This window comes from Pelobates fuscus, chromosome 1 (assembly GCF_036172605.1).
Source record: "Pelobates fuscus isolate aPelFus1 chromosome 1, aPelFus1.pri, whole genome shotgun sequence".
NCBI lineage: Eukaryota > Metazoa > Chordata > Amphibia > Anura > Pelobatidae > Pelobates > Pelobates fuscus.
This window is the reverse complement of record NC_086317.1, coordinates 262,748,307-262,768,344: the sequence shown is the minus strand read 5'-3', so window position 1 is coordinate 262,768,344 and position 20,038 is coordinate 262,748,307. Positions and strand designations below refer to the sequence as shown.

The following is a 20,038-nucleotide window of genomic DNA, read 5'->3' as shown; positions in this document are numbered from 1 at the left end:
AATTCCCAAAATCTTTACCAGGAGTTTGAGAGATTGCAGGGTGAAATGACAGACAGCCTAATTTTGACATGTGTCTTTGCTGACTTACTAGGGACATGATTTGGTAAAGTGACACTGTCTGTGTCATCATACTGAGCAGCAGTACCCCTAACACCAACCCTACACCTCACCTCAGAGATTCCATTTGCTGACATCACCAGACAGATTTCCCAGGTTATGAATTAGAGCACTATATACTATACCATACTGTGTGGTATGTGCAGGTAAGCTGGCAAAGTCCAGTCACTGTAGGCAGGGGTGCATGCAGGGAGACCTGACTCCAGTTGTCTCACTCTGTCACCATATTTGGAATCCATTGGGAGCTATGTGCAGAGTTCATTTGGAGTGATTCACACAGCTAACCTGTTAGTCTGGGACCAACTGACAGAGAGGAACCTCAGGTCTCAAATTATATCTGGCACTCCATGGTATCTGGGATTTAGGCGGTCCATGCCAAGCGCTGCAGAATTTGTTGGCATTATATAAATAATAATAATCACAAAGGTGTTAAAGTCCTGCACGACATAACAGCATAAACCATCATACAGTCCTTAAAGTGTTGAAATGCTCTAAACAAAATGGCAAATTTATTGCTGCTAAATCCAAAGGTCAAGACTGCCTTATGTCAGATTTCTGATGCTTCTTACACTGTGGGCACCATTTTAGTTTTTCATACCCTGTGTAAAATTGGTTTTCACACCATTTCTTCCTGTATTTAACCCCATAACGCTGTTATGGCGTTCTATGCTGTACGCATTATAATGTGCTTTAAAGCCATTGCGGCAGCATACATAAAACGTCGTAACAGCTTTGAGCCCCACAACTGACCGCAAACTTACCTCTGCGGCGCGGGAACTACCTGAGAGCCCAGGCATCCCTCCCCCACCCGGGCCACGTGATTGATCTCACGGAGAGCGATCACATGGCCAGAGTAGCTGACCATAGCTATCCCTGCAGGGGTGCTTGGCCTGCAGCTGTAAATAGGAAATAAAAAATACTAGTATTGCACCCCCCCCCCCCCCCCAAATAAAACATATATATATATATATATATATATATATATATATTTATTTCCTTGCACTTCTGGCTGAAGAAATTTATATATACACAAGAAATGTCGGGTGCTGGGTCATCCAGATATGCAGAGTTCAAACTGGTGGTCCGTAAAATATAACTTTTATTAGTTACATATAAAAGAAAAGATACCAATAATTAATCGACGTTTCAGTCCCGGTTCGGGACTTTCCTCAGGACAGCATAACAATACATCTCAAACAAGGCTGTTTCTCTAAAGGCCGGCAAGGCAGCAGTCTCCGTGGGCCCGTTGTCCCTAAACCAGTGGTCGCCAAATATTGTGGCGAACCTGGTGTGTGCTGCTGTGTCGGTGTGCATTATTGGAGATTGGTCGGATAGTGGGGGAATGAACAAGGAGACTCCATTCCACTCCAACATGAAATTCCTCCACATGAGTAAGTCTGCCCTGGCAGGTGCGTTTAAGGTAATAGTGCCAGTATCGGGTACCCGTGTAGGAGACACAGCAGCCTAGAGACGAATGATCTGCCCTGTGGAATGATCCACATGGCGAAGCTAAGGGACCCCAATAAAGATTGGAGTCCTTTCCTGGTGCACGTTTCACTCCGAAGGAACAGATCGACTTCGTCTCTAATGCGGGACAATTTCCCTTGTGGGAGGCTAGCTTTGAAGGCAACTGTGTCCAGTGCAATACCATGAAAACAAGTTTAGGTCAACCTGTGAGAAGATGTACAGCGATACAGGATGGTTAGAAATGTAAAAAATCATGAAAAGAAACGAGCAAATTTTGAAACATAACAGTGAACTGCAAGAGTCTCTACCACCCTATCCTTCAATGACCGCCCGTAGAGCAAACAACCCTTTAAGGATCTACTGATACATAGCCATATGGGCTCTAAAACAACAAACTCCACATGGCTCAACAGTACCAAAGGAACATATAAATATGGACACTGTAAAGCATGTCAATATTTAAAACCAACAAAATGTACAGTGTCCAACTAAACTGGAACCAAAGTATAGGGCACAGCTTATGGTACTCTCTGACAATAACTTACAAACCTTTATAGATGTGCAGAGGTTATACCTCTGGAAGCGATAGCTAAATAATACCTTGGATATTCAATCAGATGCCCCCGAAAACACAGTATAGGCTACTGGTACTTAAGCTTCATGATTAAAAGGCTATTATATTAGCATTTCTCTACCTTTAATTCTTAACCAGATCACAATTTTTTATTGGGTACATAAGAAAGACACTTTAGGGGGGGCGGAGCCTGACCTCGGAGCTGAGCGGACGCGTGCTGCTCGAGCTCCCGACCGCCGGACCGGCTTTTTGGGGAAAAAACCCAGATGTCGCACAACGACTGAGGCCACATTGGGCCACTACAACTGGGCACGCGACGACAAACCGGCAGACACCTTTCCCCAGGTCCTACGGTAACGCAAACCGCGGCAGCAATCTGAGGCCTGCAGACGACTAGGAGGGGGAAGTGCGGCCGACTTCCATACCGACTGGTACGTCCAGCAGACCCACTCCACTCCTACCCCCCCCCCCTCTGGACCGGTGGGGGTCATCCCGGTCCCTGCTGGCCGGCGCCCCGGAGTATCTCTGGGAACAGAGCGACCGCACGAGGAGGAACCGCACCCAAGATGGCGGCCCAGCAGCAATCCACGGCAATGGACACAAGCATTGAGTCGGGCGCAAGGCCCCTGGAGGCCTTTGATCAGCAGTGCAAGCGCTTTTGGGAGATACTGTGCAATCAGGGCCTGACCCGCAGAAGAGCGGTGAAAGTGGTGGCACACTGGATCCGACCGGTAACCCGGCGCCGCTACTATGGGCCCCTACCGCGAACCCCTAAAACGACCGCACAGCAAGGCAGGCGACAGCGACCAACTAAACAGGCAGGGGAGCCGCATGGTATTTCTGCCGACGCTCGCTCCCGTGTTCACAGGAGCTGGAGTGTCAGGAGAGCCCAACCCACGTGTAACCCTCACGACGCCAGAACCTGGTACCAGCATGGAGCACCCCCACATTCCACAAACCCAGCGACATACAGGGGCCTAACCTGGAGGTCCAGCCCGGGGTCTAGCGGCGGAGCTGCACCCCGAAAGAGGGGCACCCTTAAGGACACAAAACTAGAGGCCCTGCAGAAGAGCTGGAAGGAACGTAGCCTTAACAAGCCAAGAACCGGCCGAAGCAACGCTAGCAAACCGCGAGGCGACATCGGAGCAGGCCTGAAACTTCCGCCTGCTAGCATCCCCCCCTCCCTGGGCATTGGCTGAACTTTTTATCGCTTGGACTGCATCTGAGCTACAGGTTCACTACCAATTGTTTGGACATATGTTATAAAAATGGTACATAACCCTGCAGCCACTATGCCTCTCAGACCCTGCACGTTATTCCTTTTATTTTGTTTAGCAAATCAGCTCATTGTTTAGTATTTTTCTTCTATAAGCCTTTGCCTTACTTAATCATCTCATATTAGACTGCATACCTCCCACGGGCATTATCTACCTATAAAATGCGCAACTACACTGTTAGATAAACGTAGTACATTTATATACTGCAAGGCTAACCAGATTAAAGCTGTATGTATGTTTAATCTTTGACAAACACTGCCTAACAACCATAACTTTAAAACATTATTTCTGCTGTTGTGGACATGTCTAGCTTAACCTTTTTATACACACACAACCTTTGAAGCATTGATTGCTACACTAATGGTAATGAGCAACAGGGAGATGCACTTCATGTTACATGCTAGCTATCCTCTCTTCCCAAAACGTTGGAGCATGTTATTATTTTATTATAAAATTGTGCAGTCACTTCTATGCCACAATGATGTTAATACTGTTTACTGTCTGGCTTGTCACAGCTGTCGTGGCTTTCACAAGCGTATTGTTATGCTATGCACAGAAAAAATAAAGAATTAAAAAAAAAAAAGACACTTTAGTAGGAAGCATACTATCTTTCCTTTGGGTGTAGTCCCACTAGTTATAAACCTCAGTTGCTAAATTGGTACAATCATTTCACTTACTCTGATTCTCAGGGAATCGCTACATTTGCAGATACTGTTACTTTCAAGAAGTTTCACTACTAATTTGACTATACGTGTTTAAGTTACCTAATAGTAGGAGTATGCTTATGTAAAACTGGCCAATCTACATACACATATCCTATATTCTGTTTTCTGATACCTATGAATTTTTCCCCTTTTGCAAGATTGACAGACTTCCTCAGGTCCAACTCTCTTCTTGAATCTTGAATTTTCCCCCCTTTTTTGTTATATTTTTTTCCTTTTTCGATTATATATTTTTGAATACCTTTTTAATAGAATTTTGATTAGTTTTATCAATCATTTTAAAGTGTATGTTTAAACCTCATAAGAAACCTATTTGGATAGGGAATTTTTTTCTAATTCCTCTAAATTTATTAAAGGATTAAGCTCTTTTTGTCCTTCCTACAGATTAAAAAGCTCTCTATTATGTTGTTTTTCTTTGCAGAGATGATTTACGTACTTTCACTTAAAATACAAATAATTTATACAATAAAAAAAAATGAAATAAATTATATATTTATAATCCTCCTTCTATATTACCTGTGACCAGCAGTTGTGGACTATTATAACATAAGGGAAATCTCTCCTACCCACTCATTGGCTGCTATATGACGGCCCTGATAAAAAATATTCAGCATTAGGTCCTCCCCCAGCACCCACTCCTGGGCTGCAGGTGAGGGCCATAATAATAATATGGGTCCTGTCATTGGCCACAACCACATGGATGACAGGTGGGGGCTCTAAAGAAGAAAACAATGGGGGAGGTGGACATGCCATTGCCCAACCCCCAAGTAGCTGGATGACCCCATTCACCCTAAAGTGAGAAGTTGTCCCCAATCCCCTAATGAACCTCCATAAAAAAAAAAATAATAATTAAACCTACCTATCCAGGTTGACTTTAATAATAGTAAGTGTCAGGATTACTAGTTGATCCAGCACGTAGAACTGTATTACACCTAGGACTAAAAAAGGTAACGTCTTACCGGGCCTTAGAATGGTCGGATTAACGTACCAAAGAATAGTCAGAATACTTGCAGAGGTTGGGAACAACAGAATGGGAAACAACGATAAGGGAAAGCCAGAAGTCAGGGATACCAGGGAAGTCAAAACGAAGCCAAAATCAATAACCAGAAATAAACGCTAAGGAACACACTCTCGGACAACCACTAAGGGAAACCATGACAGGGCAATGAGGAAAAGTAAAATTATGTTTAAATAAGCCCTTTACAAATCTGATTGGCCAAAATCGGCCTTTGACAATAAGAAGTGCGCGCGCGTCACCCGCGTGATGTCACATGCACGTCTACGTTGTCATCAACTTGGGGCTATAATTTGGCATGGATCCGCAGCGGCTGGCATCCATCAACATGTTGCAGGAGTCAGGTACAAAGACGAATGGCCGCTGAACGCTAATACCGCAAGGTGAGGATGAATATGTTACAGTAAGGAGGGGAATAAAACTAATAATTATACCTGTAATAAAACAGAACATCTGAAGTCTTCTTTATTCTATCTTATTGTTCAGACGTAAAAAAATGCAAAAGAAAAATCCATAATAACCTACACAACTAATGGAACAAAAATAAAAAATCCAAAACAGGTAGCAATTAAATTAATCCGTCTTTGTCCCTTCAGGGCTTGCAGCAAACTGAGCTCTCATAGTGGAGAAAGTCTTTATACAGACTTTACCATACTATGTCAGCTATTGCATCTCATGGGATTATTTTCTATGTATGCAATATGAGGGAGAGAGCTCTGATTGGTTGGCAAGAAATGAATGGCTGTATGTCCTCAATGAAAGCACTTTTGGCGGGAGACAAGGGTCATCATGGGCACTCTCACCAGTCTGCAGTAACACACACATCTAAATGCATTTAAGTATGGGAAGCATGTGTGTATATATATATATATATATATATATATATATATATATATATATATATATATATATATTGGAAGTAATCCAATTATCTCCAAGGACAGAGGCAAAACTCCATTAGCCACATGGTAGCAAAATACAATAAAATATATAAAAATATATAACTGTGTAGCTATTGCATAAAACAGGTATATTCAACATATCCCCAGATAGCTTAGATCTGAGCGGACATTATTACTGAATGGCGCTCAGATCACATACATACAGTTCAATTGCCATGGAGACAAAGTCTTTCACATAGTCTTTCGTTATACGAATGGGCTCCATGGCATAGCTATCTGGGGTAACACTGCTCACATAGGGAAAGTACCGAATGGTACCTACTTTGCAGGGGAAAATCAAGCAGTTCAAAATGGGGCCATAGTCACAGGGCAGAAGGCTGGCAATCAGTCTTTTCCAATGCCCAGTGGCGAGGCTGGTTCTGCCACAACCGGTATTACAAGTTTCTCTCTCCGTGTTCTCTCTTTTTGTGGTCTGTCTGTGTATTGGTTTCGGAATCCATGACAGCTTTGCCCGGGACACAGATGACTGTGTACTACCCCCAGATAAGTTTACGCCAACTATTCCTCCTTTTCACAGCAAATAATATGCACTTTCATAATTGGAATTGATGAGCTGCTTATAATATATGTGGCCTTTGATAGGTAATTTGCAGTCCTGAGCTGCTAAAATGAGACTTGGGCCCAGCATTCATTCTTGAAAAATATGAAAGTGGTGTGTCTCCAATGTGCTTGGAAATTGCACATGGGCCCAGCACCAAAATTCAAAGTTCGTTAAAAATTTATATGTGCCCCTTCAACATCCACTTATCCCTGAAAAAGGTACACATGGGGGTATTGTTGCACTAAGAGGACATAGCTGAGCAACATATTAGGTGTTAAACTGCCGTAGCACACATAAGGATTGCAAAATATACAGTAACATCTCCAAATGTGTGTCAAAAAGGCAGAAAAAAAATGCTAATTGCAACTAAACCGGGTACCAACTAACAAGTAAAATGATCCTCCGCTAAGGTTTCAAATATACCTTTTGGGAGGGGCAGAGCTTACCCGCCGAACTAACCAGACGTACCTGATAAGAGCTCCCGAGCCTGAGGCCAAGATTTTGGGTCTAGCACCCGACCACCTGTTCGTACTAGCTGCAGACAACGATATTCGTGTCTGGGAGACGACACTGCATTAGGGGATACCTGATATTATTTACAAAAAGTGCTGTACTGCTGACATTTTATGACAATCTTGATCTCAACCTCATTGTATCTTTTCAATTAAAAATTTCACTGTAAGCTTGTTAACTAATCTATGCACTGCCAAAATAAAGAATGAAAAAAAAAAAATATATATATATATATATATTTTTTTTTTTTTTTCATATATATACACACACACACACACACACACACAAATAGATATACACATATACACACACCTTTTGAAATACCCTGGGGTGTCTACTTTAAGAAATGGTAGGCCTTTGTCGGGTTTTTGAACATTCAAAATGCAATAATGCCCCAAATTGAAACATGGGCCCATCAAATCCATCTCTCAAAATTTTACTGTAAATTCTGAAATGGATAGGTCCCCTATATGGCACTATAGCTTCACGAAATAGTGCCAGAGACATTCATTGGGGGTATCATTTTACTCAGAAGAATTAGCGGAGCATAAATTGGCAGGGGGGGTTTGAACTTAGTGGCACATATGAAATATACAAAATGCAATCTGTATGTAAAAAATCCCAATTTATTTTTTTTTACCACATACATTGGCATATATTGGTGAAAAAAAAAAATGGGGGCATGTTAAGGCACAATATGCACCATAGGAGATACCCTGGAGTGTCTACTTTTACAAATGGTAGGCCTTTGTGGGGTTTTTTTTAACAGACAAACTGCTATAATACCCCAAATTGAAGCATAGACCCATTAAATCCGTCTCTGAAAATTCAACTGTGAATATTGAAAAGGACAGGTCGCCTATATGGCACCTGTAGCTTCACAAAATAGTGCCAAAGACATAAAATGGGGGTATTTTTGTACTCAGCAGATGTAACTGAACACAAAATAAAGTTTTGTACAGGAATAGCACACACCAACTTTACAAAATACACATGAGAAGTTCTTTGTTATAAGTTTGTGTGCCCCCGACAATATTTAGCAGAGATTGGCAGTGAAATGGCTAACTAGAAAGTGTCAAAACAACCTTCGGGAAATAGCCTGTGATGTCTACTTTATATATATATATATATATATATATATACTTCCGTGTGGCAATTTTGTTTTCTGTGATGGCTACTAAACCTACAAGACAAACATACCAAATTCTAAAAATCGCACCACATTAAAAGTTTATTTTACTCCTTGTGCTTTGTGACCTGTAACTAACTGTATTCTGTAAATCAGAACAACTAAATTAATTTATTTTTACTTTCCTTAACCTGCACTAATTATGCACACATTATTATTGCAAAAACTATATAAAAAAAAAAAAAAAAAACACACCACATTTTTCTGTATATATATATTAACACACCACCTCTTTTCCAGGTAGGATTTTGTCACAGATCTTGTTTCAAAATGAAAAATAAACAAAAAAAAAATTCCTTACTCTTGCTTGAGCACTTACTATACACAGCAAATCCCTATCTGGAATTGGGTAGCTTTCCCACTTGCCAATTTACAAAAATTATACCTGCAAGACACCATTCCTCTAGCCCCCCCCCCCCCCCTCCCCCACCTGCTCTTTAAGTGCTCTGCCCCAGGGACCCATACCATGGTTTGCAGAGTACCAGTGATGCATCTTGCAAACCTAACATCTCTCCCTGGGACATTTAACTCTCAAAACCCCAGGCTTCTGTTCAGTAAATCAAGGCCTAATGTATATGCCATCAACCACCAAACCACATTTTCTCTCACATAATATATATATATATATATATATATATATATATATATATATATATATATATATATTACATCAAATTAAAGCCCCTTCTGTCCTTTAAAAAACAGTATATAATATGTGTCGGTGCAATAAATGAGAGAGATGCAAATTGCAGTTGAACGCAAACAACAAAAAATGCAAAAATTGCTTGTGTCATTAACCCCTCCTCCGCGCCGTCCGTTCAGCACCTCGGTCAGCTCCCAGTGTAAGTCTCGCGAGAGCCGCGGCTCTCGCGAGACTTACACTGGGAGCTGACAGAGGGAGCTGCACAGACCGCGCGGAGGAGGAGAGAGCTGACAGGAGCTGCAGGAAAGGTAAGTACAGCTCTGCCAGCCCCCCTCTCCCCCCCACTGAACTACCAATGCTGGACCACCAGGGAAGGAGAGCCCCCCTCCCTGCCATATATCAAGCAGGGAGGGGGGACGAAAAAAAAAAATATAAATAAAATAAGAAATAAAATAATAATAAAAATAATAATAATAAAAAAAAAAAGGGGTATAAGGACCACTATGGGAGGGGGGGGGGGGGGGTATAAGGACCACTATGGAAGGGAGGGGGTGGGTTAAGGACCACTATGGGAGGGAGGGGGGTATAAGGACCGCTATGGGAGGGAGGGGGGGTATAAGGACCACTATGGGAGGGAGGGGGGGGGGGGGGTAAGGACCACTATGGGAGGGAGGGGGGGATAAGGACCACTATGGGAGGGAGGGGGGGGATAAGGACCACTATGGGAGGGAGGGGGGTATAAGGACCACTATGGGAGGGAGGGGGGGATAAGGACCACTATGGGAGGGAGGGGGATAAGGACCACTATTGGAGGGAGGGGGGTATAAGGACCACTATGGGAGGGAGGGGGGTATAAGGACCACTATGGGAGGGGGTGGGATAAGGACCACTATGGGAGGGAGGGGGGGTATAAGGACCATTATGGGAGGGAGGGGGGGGGTATATGGACCACTATGGGAGGGATGGGGGGGGATAAGGAACACTATGGGAGGGAGAAGGGGGATAAGGACCACTATGAGAGGGAGGGGGTGGGATAAGGACCACTATGGGAGGGGAAAGTAAGGACCACTAGGGGAGGGGAGGGTAAGGACCACTAGGGGAGGGGTGAGTCAGGACCACTGGGGGGGGGAGTGAAGGAACACGGGGGTGGGGAGGTAAGGACCACTGAGGGAGGAGGAGGGGAAGTCAGGACATATGGGGGGGGGGGCGGCAAAAAATGTTTTGCCTACGGCGGCAAATATCCTTGCACCGGCCCTGCACACACTGCATTCACACACTGCATTCATGCACACACACACTGCATTCATGCACACACACACTGCACTCATACACACACGCTGCACTCATACACACACACATACGCACACACTGCATTCATTATACACACACTGTAAATAAATATTCAATTAATATATTTTTTTTAGGATCTAATTTTATTTAGAAATTTACCAGTAGCTGCTGCATTTCCCACCCTAGTCTTATACTATAGAAGGCTTATCAACAAACTACAATCTTTGAGTTTGGATTCCAATATTGTTGAATGGGTAAGGCAGTGGCTGAGTGACAGGCAACAGAGGGTTGTAGTCAATGGAGTATATTCGAAGCTTGGGCTTGTCACCAGTGGGGTACCTCAGGGATCTGTACTTGGACCCATTCTCTTTAATATTTTTATTAGTGATATTGCAGAAGGTCTTGATGGTAAGGTGTGTCTTTTTGCGGATGATACTAAGATATGTAACAGGGTTGATGTTCCAGGAGGGATAAGCCAAATGGAAAATGATTTAGGTAAACTAGAAAAATGGTCAGAGTTGTGGCAACTGACATTTAATGTGGATAAGTGCAAGATAATGCATCTTGGACGTAAAAACCCAAGGGCAGAGTACAGAATATTTGATAGAGTCCTAACCTCAACATCTGAGGAAAGGGATTTAGGGGTGATTATTTCTGATGACTTAAAGGTATGCAGACAATGTAATAGAGCAGCAGGAAATGCTAGCAGAATGCTTGGTTGTATAGGGAGAGGTATTAGCAGTAGAAAGAGGGAAGTGCTCATGCCATTGTACAGAACACTGGTGAGACCTCACTTGGAGTACTGTACACAGTACTGGAGACCCTATCTTCAGAAGGATATTGATACCTTAGAGAGAGTTCAAAGAAGGGCTACTAAACTGGTTCATGGATTGCAGGATAAAACTTACCAGGAAAGGTTAAAGGATCTTAACATGTATAGCATGGAGGAAAGACGAGACAGGGGGGATATGATAGAAACATTTAAATACATAAAGGGAATCAACACAGTAAAGGAGGAGACTGTATTTAAAAGAAGAAAAACTACCACAACAAGAGGACATAGTCTTAAATTAGAGGGACAAAGGTTTAAAAATAATATCAGGAAGTATTACTTTACTGAGAGGGTAGTGGATGCATGGAATAGCCTTCCAGCTGAAGTGGTAGAGGTTAACACAGTAAAGGAGTTTAAGCATGCGTGGGATAGGCATAAGGCTATCCTAACTATAAGATAAGGCCAGGGACTAATGAAAGTATTTAGAAAACTGGGCAGACTAGATGGGCCGAATGGTTCTTATCTGCCGTCACATTCTATGTTTCTATGTTTCTATGTTTCTATACTCGAGTCAATAAGTTTTCCCAGTTTTTTGGGATAAAATTAGGGGCCTCGGCTTATATTCGGGTCGGCTTATACTCGAGTATATACGGTAGTTGTTCTGATTTAAAGAATATATAATGTGTCTGGGATTTTAAGTTTTTTTTGGTAGTTACAGGTCACAAAGCACAAGGAGTAAAATAAACTTTTAATGTGGAACAATTTTAGAATTTGGTATGTTTGTCTTGTAAGCTTAATAGCCATAAAAGAAAACAAAATTGCCACACAAAAGTATATATTTATATAAAGTAGACATCACAGGCTATTTACCTAAGGTTGTTTTGACACTTTCTACGTAGTCATTTCACCGCCAACCTCTGCTAAATATTGGAGAAAAATTGTGTTTTTTTTTGGTTTTTGGCACACAAACTTATAACAAAGAACTTCTCATGTGTATTTTGTAAAGTTGGTGTGTGCTATTCCTTTACAAAGTTTTATTTTGTGTTCAGTTACACCTGCTGAGTAAAATGACACCCCCTTTGTATGTCTTTGGCACTATTTCGTGAAGCTACAGTGCCATATATGAGACCTGTCCTTTTCAGTATTCACAGTAGATTTTTGAGAGACGGATTTAATGAGCCAATGCTTCCATTTGGGGTATTATAACAGTTTGACTGTTCAAAAAAAAACCACAAAGGCCTACCATTTGTAAAAGTAGACACTCCAGGGTATCTCATATGGTGCATATTGTGCCTTAACATTCACCCATTTTTTCACCAATATATGCCAATGTATGTGGTAAAAAATTATTTTGGGCATTTTTTACATACGGATTAAATTTTTGCTGGGCCTTTTGTATATTTCATATGTGCCACTAAGTTCAAACCTCCCAAATTATGCTCAGCTAAGTCTTCTGAGTAAAATGACACCCCCATTTTATGTCTTTGGCAATATTTTGTGAAGTTACTGTGCTGTAAAAGAGACGTGACAAGTTTACATTTTTAAGTGTGAATTTTCATGGAGGTTTTTGATGTGTCCGTGTTCCACTTTGGAGCACTTGAGCAGGCTACATATTACAACTACACAATAAAGGCATACCATTTCTTAAAGAACACATCCCAGGGTATTTCAAAAGGCATATTTTGAATCTTAGTGTGGGATCATTTTTCCGCTAGCGTGTACCAAGTGTAGTGGTAATAAGCGTTTTTTCTGCCTTTTTGACACACAAAGTGAGTTTGCACAGTATATTTTGCAAACCTTATGTGTGCTACGACTGTAAAATACTTCATATGTTGCTCATCTATGTTGGCTGAGTACAGCAATACCCCCGTATGTACCTTTGCCAGGTATATGTGAATGTTGAAGGGGCACATTTGAGACACAGCCATTCAGTTTTTTTCTAACTTTGAAGTTTTACGCTGTGTCCATGTTCCATTTTGGAGTAGTTTAGATGGTTGGTTATTGAAACTTCCCCCCAAACACATACTATTTATTAAAGAATACACCCTGGGGTAATTCAAAAGGCATATTTTGAAGCGTGGGATCATTTTTTCTCTAGTTTGTTCCAGGTGTAGTGGTAATGAGTATTTTTTTAATGTATTTTTTTTTACTTTTTTTACTTTTTAAAACTAGTTTTTAAACTTTTGTTTTGCTTATTATTTTTTAAAAACTTTCTAAACTTTCTTAAAACTTTTTTTTTTTTACAGATTTAAAATTTTTCTAAGCTTTTTTTACCATTAACCCCTACCTAGCAGTAAGCAGCACTAACCGTAAATTCCCCATTTGCCCATAACTCCCACCCACCCCAGCTAGCAAAATATACAATTATAAAATATTTAAATTAATTAATTCAATAAATTGAACCCCTGAGAGTTAATAAATAAATAAAAGTTAATCCTCAGGGGTTAAAACAAATTAGATCACAGTATAATACTGTGATCTGTATTTTGATCACTGTAGGCAGTGATCGACTGGCAGGGAAGGGGTTAATTTTTATTTGGACTGGGTAAAGGCGGGTGTCTTTTTTATTTTTTACTTAAACGTTATTAAAAAATGTTTTAAAAAAGTAATTTTTAACTTTTTAAAGCTTATTTTAAAACTTTTTTTTAACGTTAACCCCTAGTTAGCCTTACTCAAAATCCCCAAATTCCCCACTAACTTCCACCCACCCCAGTTAGCTAAATATTTAATTTTAAAATATTTAAATTAATTAATAAAATAAATTTAACCCCTGAGGGTTAAAAAAAAATAATAATTAACTCTCAGGGGTTAAAATATAAAATCAGATGACAGTAAAATGTAATCCCTGCCAATTGATCACTGTAGTCAGTGATCAATTGGCAGGGATTTTATTAAAACTTTATTTTTTTTTTTACACAGTGGGCAGGATCAGCACTGATCCGTCTCCCTGCACTTCACACTGAACCCGGAAGTGCAGGGAGGCGGAAGGTGAATATACACAGCACATGTTCCCGCTTTGACATGCTGTCAGTGCGGGCACATGTGCTGGGACAGCCTGATCCGGTGCTCCCGGTCTGCCTCTAATACAGAGGCAGACCGGAGCACCATTAACCCCGCGATCGCGGCGATCTGGGGTTGATTTTACCGCGTGACGGACGAGGTCCGTCACGCGTCGTTAAGGGTATCCCCAGGATGACGGACCTCGTCCGTCACCCGTCCTGAAGGGGTTAAGTGTCTATTTCAGTTGATATAGAAAATAGCAATAGGTTAAAAATAAAAAAAAAATAAAATAAAAAACCTGGCCAGGAAGACATTCTATTATAAATAGGGCTACGCATTTCATTTACATGATCTTCCGCTAATCTCTGAAAACTCAACAATTGTGCAATTTAAACACTGTTAATACCACTGACAACACCCATCGCTCTACACTGTTAACACCGGTTGGGATGGATTCATTCACTTGTTTTTTTCATCTGGACTTGTTATAAGCATTAAGCAAAAAGAAATATGAACCTATCAGGTCAGGCTTTTCCACTCTGGAAAGGGACAGTGACAGAAAACAATTTGTCCAGCTGCTGCTGTTCCACATTCCCAACATTTCTTTGAAAATGTTATATTGTGAAATTTTTTGACAAAGTGATTGATAGCCGGCAGGAATCTGCTTACCCTCAACCTTTTCCATCAATCGACTGTTACCAACTGCAAAATTGTCTTTATGAATGTTGGGCCATTTTTGACCCACTGTGGTATGTGAAAACAATAGCATATCAGTGGAGTGTGTGCATGTGTATACAGATGGGTTTGTCACATCTAAGAAGAAAACCAAGTTTCTGACTGTTGACATCCCGGATTATGTTTTGTAATGTCACTTTCTATAAGCCACTTCGGTACATATTTGAATTGGACCTAATATTAGCTATCTGGATATTGATGATAACTGAAAAGTATAATCCATTGGTATCTGAAATTGACTGAAAATTAGTTTTGTACAAATGTAAAAAATAAACTCAAGGGGGGTGGGGGGGAGGCGGAGCCAAGCAGTCAAGCAGCCCAGAGGTGCTCAGCAACAACTCCCACGCCTAGGGACAAAAAACAGGGTACTGTACCCGAATGCTGACACCCACAGACCACAGACCACGGTACCCATAACCAGGAAAGGCTACCGCATCCAATGGTGCATCTCACGAGCCCCCATAGCCGACCTGAAACGATGAGGCTTGCGGACTACATGAGACCGAGGCTGATCTCCGGGCACGTAAGTGAAACACTCTCTCTCTCCCATCCATATTCCCTACCCCCCCAAGACCGGTGGAGGTCATCCCGGTCAACATATAACAGTCCCACTCATCCGACTCTCAACACTGGTCGGCCCATGCTGCACACACGGTCGAGCCACAGAGACCAAGATGGCGGCTGCTGACCACGAGGCCGAGACAGTCGGGCGACACAAAACACTTTAACAGCGCCTGGACGACTTCTTCAATAGATTCTGGCAGAAGCAGCAACGCAGACCGAAACCTGCAGGCACAGAGGAGATACTCACCTCCCGGGGGCCGACAACGACAAAGGGAGTTACCCGTATTAAAGCACTCAACAACCGCAGACCATGAGGCAGGGCCCACCATCAATAGCATGCTTCCTCTACCGTAGAGTCCAAAAGGCCCCTTGAAGGCGGACATACCTGGCCGGCTACGGAGACCGCCATACCCCATGAGGGAGTGGAAAGCTCAATATGGAATGGCCCGGTACAAGCTAAGCATACATGCCCAATGAGGGGGAAGAGGCGAAAAGCATCAGGGCCACCCCTGACATAGCCTCAACCTCTTACACACTAAAGGGAGTGTTCCGCAAACGACCTATACCCACGTACAATTACCCACGAGGATATCCTGCATGCTGCATCCCTGGGACAATTGGAAGCAGTTCCCATCTGCACCATCGAGTGCTCTGCTAGAATCGGCCTCGCGCAGTGGCATTGGTTGACAGGACTCACCTGGAACATCCAAACATTCCCAAGAAGGGGAATGGGCTGACGCTGGACTCTCTGGCGGGGGCCAACTTTATCCCACAATTGCAATGCCTATTACCATAACTCAGTGTCCTAATGCTTCTGTATTTTTACTTTATGTTCTCAAATTTGAACCAACAACTCTACCTATGATTTAGCGGGAAATCTAGCCCTTCCGTGGGCAATGCAGACATAAATCTAGGAACACGGCCCTTAGGGGTTACCCCCATCTACTATCTTTGCACAGCTTAGCAAGTTTTACCAACCACTTGTGTAAATCACCTTGCTTTGCCAGTACACTAGGCCAGTTCTCCTGCACTCTCCTACGCTGCACTACACAACTTCTCGTAGGCCACTAGGCACATCACACACTTAACTCCCTCAAATGTCTGGCCAGGATTAACTTGCTTAGCACAAGCTCAAACATGATATTGAACCTCTACCTGAAATCAGTTGACTAGCTTGTTTACATCTTGCTTAATATTAACGTTGGCGCTATAACACTATAACGACATTCACCTGTTTATTATTCTAGTCTATGTCATTATGTTTCAAGTTCAACTGTAATGGAACCTTTAGATGTATATGCTTCGATTGTGCATCTATATACCAAAAATGTGCACTACTTAAATGCCATATTTGTGAATCGCTGTGTTATGACCATGTTTACGAATGCTATTGTGGCAGAGTGAGCGGCTTTGTTCACTCATGCACTCAAATAATAAAGAATTAAAAATAAATTCAAACTTTGTACAGTACTATTTTTGGAACAAAGTGTCAATATGGCAAATCACCACTAACAACACTAATATTTCCCCACAAAAAAAACCCACATAATTAGAGATGATGTTCTATTATACAATTGATTTTTTCACTAAACACTTAATAGTAGGGAGTTGAAAATCAAAAGGCAAAATTAGGAAAAATAAATGTAAAAGTGCACAATAGCCGAGTTGGAGAATGTTTCCAAATTAGCAATTTATTTTTAAATGTTGTAATTCTGTTTTCAATTATCTATTCTAACCTAAAATTGTACTGCCTTCTTTTTACCTGGCATAGAAAATTCTGAAGTCTCGGTGCACATGTCTTCAGTTACTTGTGGCAATTCTTCACTTACATTTAATGGCTAAAGAAAGAAAACACAAAAAAATCTTACTGGCGACATATCTATTGCATCTTCACGTGCATTGCTGTGAAATCTTACACATACTTTGGTAACAACTTCTGCAAGTGCAAAATTAGGTATAACTAAACAAAAATCATGGTAATATCTTGTTTATTGGAAATAACAGCATTCATCTTTTTACTTGTTCATTAATAATTATCACTTTACAGATTTGGTAACAAATGTGTACTCTAGCAGTTTGAAATATAGCTCTTTATATACAGATGTAAGGAGTATGGTTTTATTTTTAGTTCATTAATACTGCCTTTTTATACAAGATTACTATAAAACATAACTGATAAGTACAGCATGCACTAAGAATGTGATAATTCCATTTGGAAGGTTTATGATATCTGATGCCTAACCTGTATGTGTTTAATGGTTTAACCACTTAAAACACCAAAACACAGTGGTCTAGGATGAATTAATTCAGCTTGTGCATGCTAATTTCTTACCTGATGTGGTTCTCCAATAGCTGAATTTTCACTGTTTTCTTTTTGACTCAATGAATCCACTCTCTCTGTGAAATTAGCACCTAATGAGCACAATAGAGGTATTGATAACAGTAATAAAATATGTCAACAACAGAACTTTCTTAAAATCTTAAAACCAAAACTTGATGAGCAGCAATTGGTAAAAATGCTGCTTTGGAGTCAAGAGGGCTAAAATAAATGTTTTATTTGTTACTGAATTTTGTTATTCTTTACTGTGTTAGATATAACATATAATGGGTTTAACATAACCTAAACCGGATTTCAGTTGCATTGCATTTAGTGCTTATTCATCAAAGAAGTTAGCAGTGTTTACTTTCAAAAGCTATAATACAGTTTCCTAAGATGAACCTTTCTGGGCATCACAAAACAATGCTTGCAGGTTTATGCAGAAATAACATCTTGGGGTTTATTCACTTAACACAGAATTGCAGTAGATTAAAAAAATAAAAATAAAATGCAAATCTTAAGATAAAATGGCCATGCTATGACTATAGCTGAGCTGGAACTTTACATTTTTCCAAGTCGGCTATTTTTGTCTAAATTTTGGTTTTCAATGTCGATACAATTTGGTATTTAAAAAATAAAGCCCCTCGTTGTTTCTTAGCATAGGTTAAAGTGCAAGGATTTACCCTGTCCTTGTCCACCTGTACATAAAATCTTTAAAAATAAATAAAATAAATTGAAAGAACTTGCAAAGAATGATGGCAGCTATTAGTCCAATCTCCTCCAAATACGGTATATCATAATAGCAACTTACTTCTCTCTGCTTACCCAAGTAATTATATGTGGGTAGTACTTTCTTTCCTACTGCCCATCTCCTAATCAAATGGCCATACTAGAAAACATTAACCCAAAATTAACATGCTGGATTCATTGCTACAGTATGAGCTCCAGAACACAGTGACATCTGTCACTCCATTCCTTTACTCGTCTACATGCTTTCTACAGTAATTATAGCAACCATAACAAATGAACTGTAGTTGCTGTGTGGGAGTGCAAGATAAACACCTGTAGGAGAGATCTTAATGCCAAAAGCTGACTGGCAGTTGGGAGAAGAGTCTTATTTCAAAGTATTTTTTCTCAATATCTATAGTACACTTAATAAGCTACACACTAGGCTGGAGTTAAAGGACCACTCCACACCCCAAAATCACTTTGGCTTGCTGAAGTGCTTTATGGGTGAGGAGTACCCTAACTTAACCCCAGTTTTTAAAAGTGCGGATTTCAATGAAAAATCAGCAGTTTTATAAATTAACTGGGGAACTCCCCCCTGGCTGTCAATCAAACAGCATGGGAGGATTCCTTCCTACTTCCGTTAGCTCCAGCATGGGAGGATTCCTTCCTACTTCTGTTAGCTAAGGAAGTGGCAGGCATGCTCTACTTGAGCGTGCATGCCTCCCCCTCAGTCTCTAACAGACCTCAGACCAGCTTCAGCAGTGCACAAACTGCGTGTGCATGTGGGTATCAAGTCAAAAGAACTGCAGCTTTTGTAATCTCTTTTAGACTATACTCCCAATGAATACATGTATAAAAATATGCATGCACGTATTTAATGGAGGTATATTTACTAAACCGTGAGGGTTTTTGGTTGGGTGGGTTGGTTGGTTGGAAAAGTGGAGTGGTCCTTTAACTAATTTTCAAAGAGGAACTGTTATTTCTAGAGAAGTAACAGTTTTTTGTTCCTTCACTTTATAGCGTTTACTTGGGTGAATACAGTTGAGGGGGTAAGTAAAAAACTTACTAAATTCTACTGCACTTCTGTTTTTGGGGCCTTGCATTGCTTTATCACACACAACCAATATAAATCACTAGTATATACAAGATATGTTTTCTATAATAAACTTTGGTACGCCTGAAACTTAACGCTTGTGTCTACGTCTTTGTTTCATCAGGGTACCCTGACGCCTGGGACGGAGAACTTCTACTGGACAGAACCAAATAAAGTCCATGACAGAGGAGGGCAGTTCCCTCCAGGTATAGTGATCACAAGGAAATGATCCAACACCAAGAAATTCCAGGAGTACACTCGAAATTCTCACTCGCAGTACAGTTCGTGAGAGTTAACCAATTTTTATACTTTACCCAGCCTTTGTAACTATATGTATGTAAAATATCAACTAAGAAAACACATTTTAAAAACTTTTATTTTACTCACTATTTGTTAGTGCTAAAAATTAAGAAGTAACACTTCTCTAAGTAACAGGTCAGCCTGCCTTGGCTGAAAAATTTTGAAAAATTAAGGTCCTATTAAAATCAGACACAAAATACAAAGCAGCTAAATATAAA

General features: G+C 40.9%; 1 protein-coding gene across 1 annotated transcript in view; it reads right to left on the bottom strand.

The window, feature by feature from the left end:
* The window catches only part of TEX14 (testis expressed 14, intercellular bridge forming factor), a 318,249-nt gene that overhangs the window by 106,498 nt on the left and 191,713 nt on the right, over positions 1 to 20,038 (bottom strand). Inside the window, exons 20-21 of the mRNA XM_063425432.1 lie at positions 17,714 to 17,793; positions 17,144 to 17,219 (exon numbers count right to left, since the gene is read on the bottom strand). Coding sequence (XP_063281502.1) covers positions 17,144 to 17,219; positions 17,714 to 17,793 — 156 coding nt within the window. The remainder of the gene's footprint in view (positions 1 to 17,143; positions 17,220 to 17,713; positions 17,794 to 20,038) is intronic.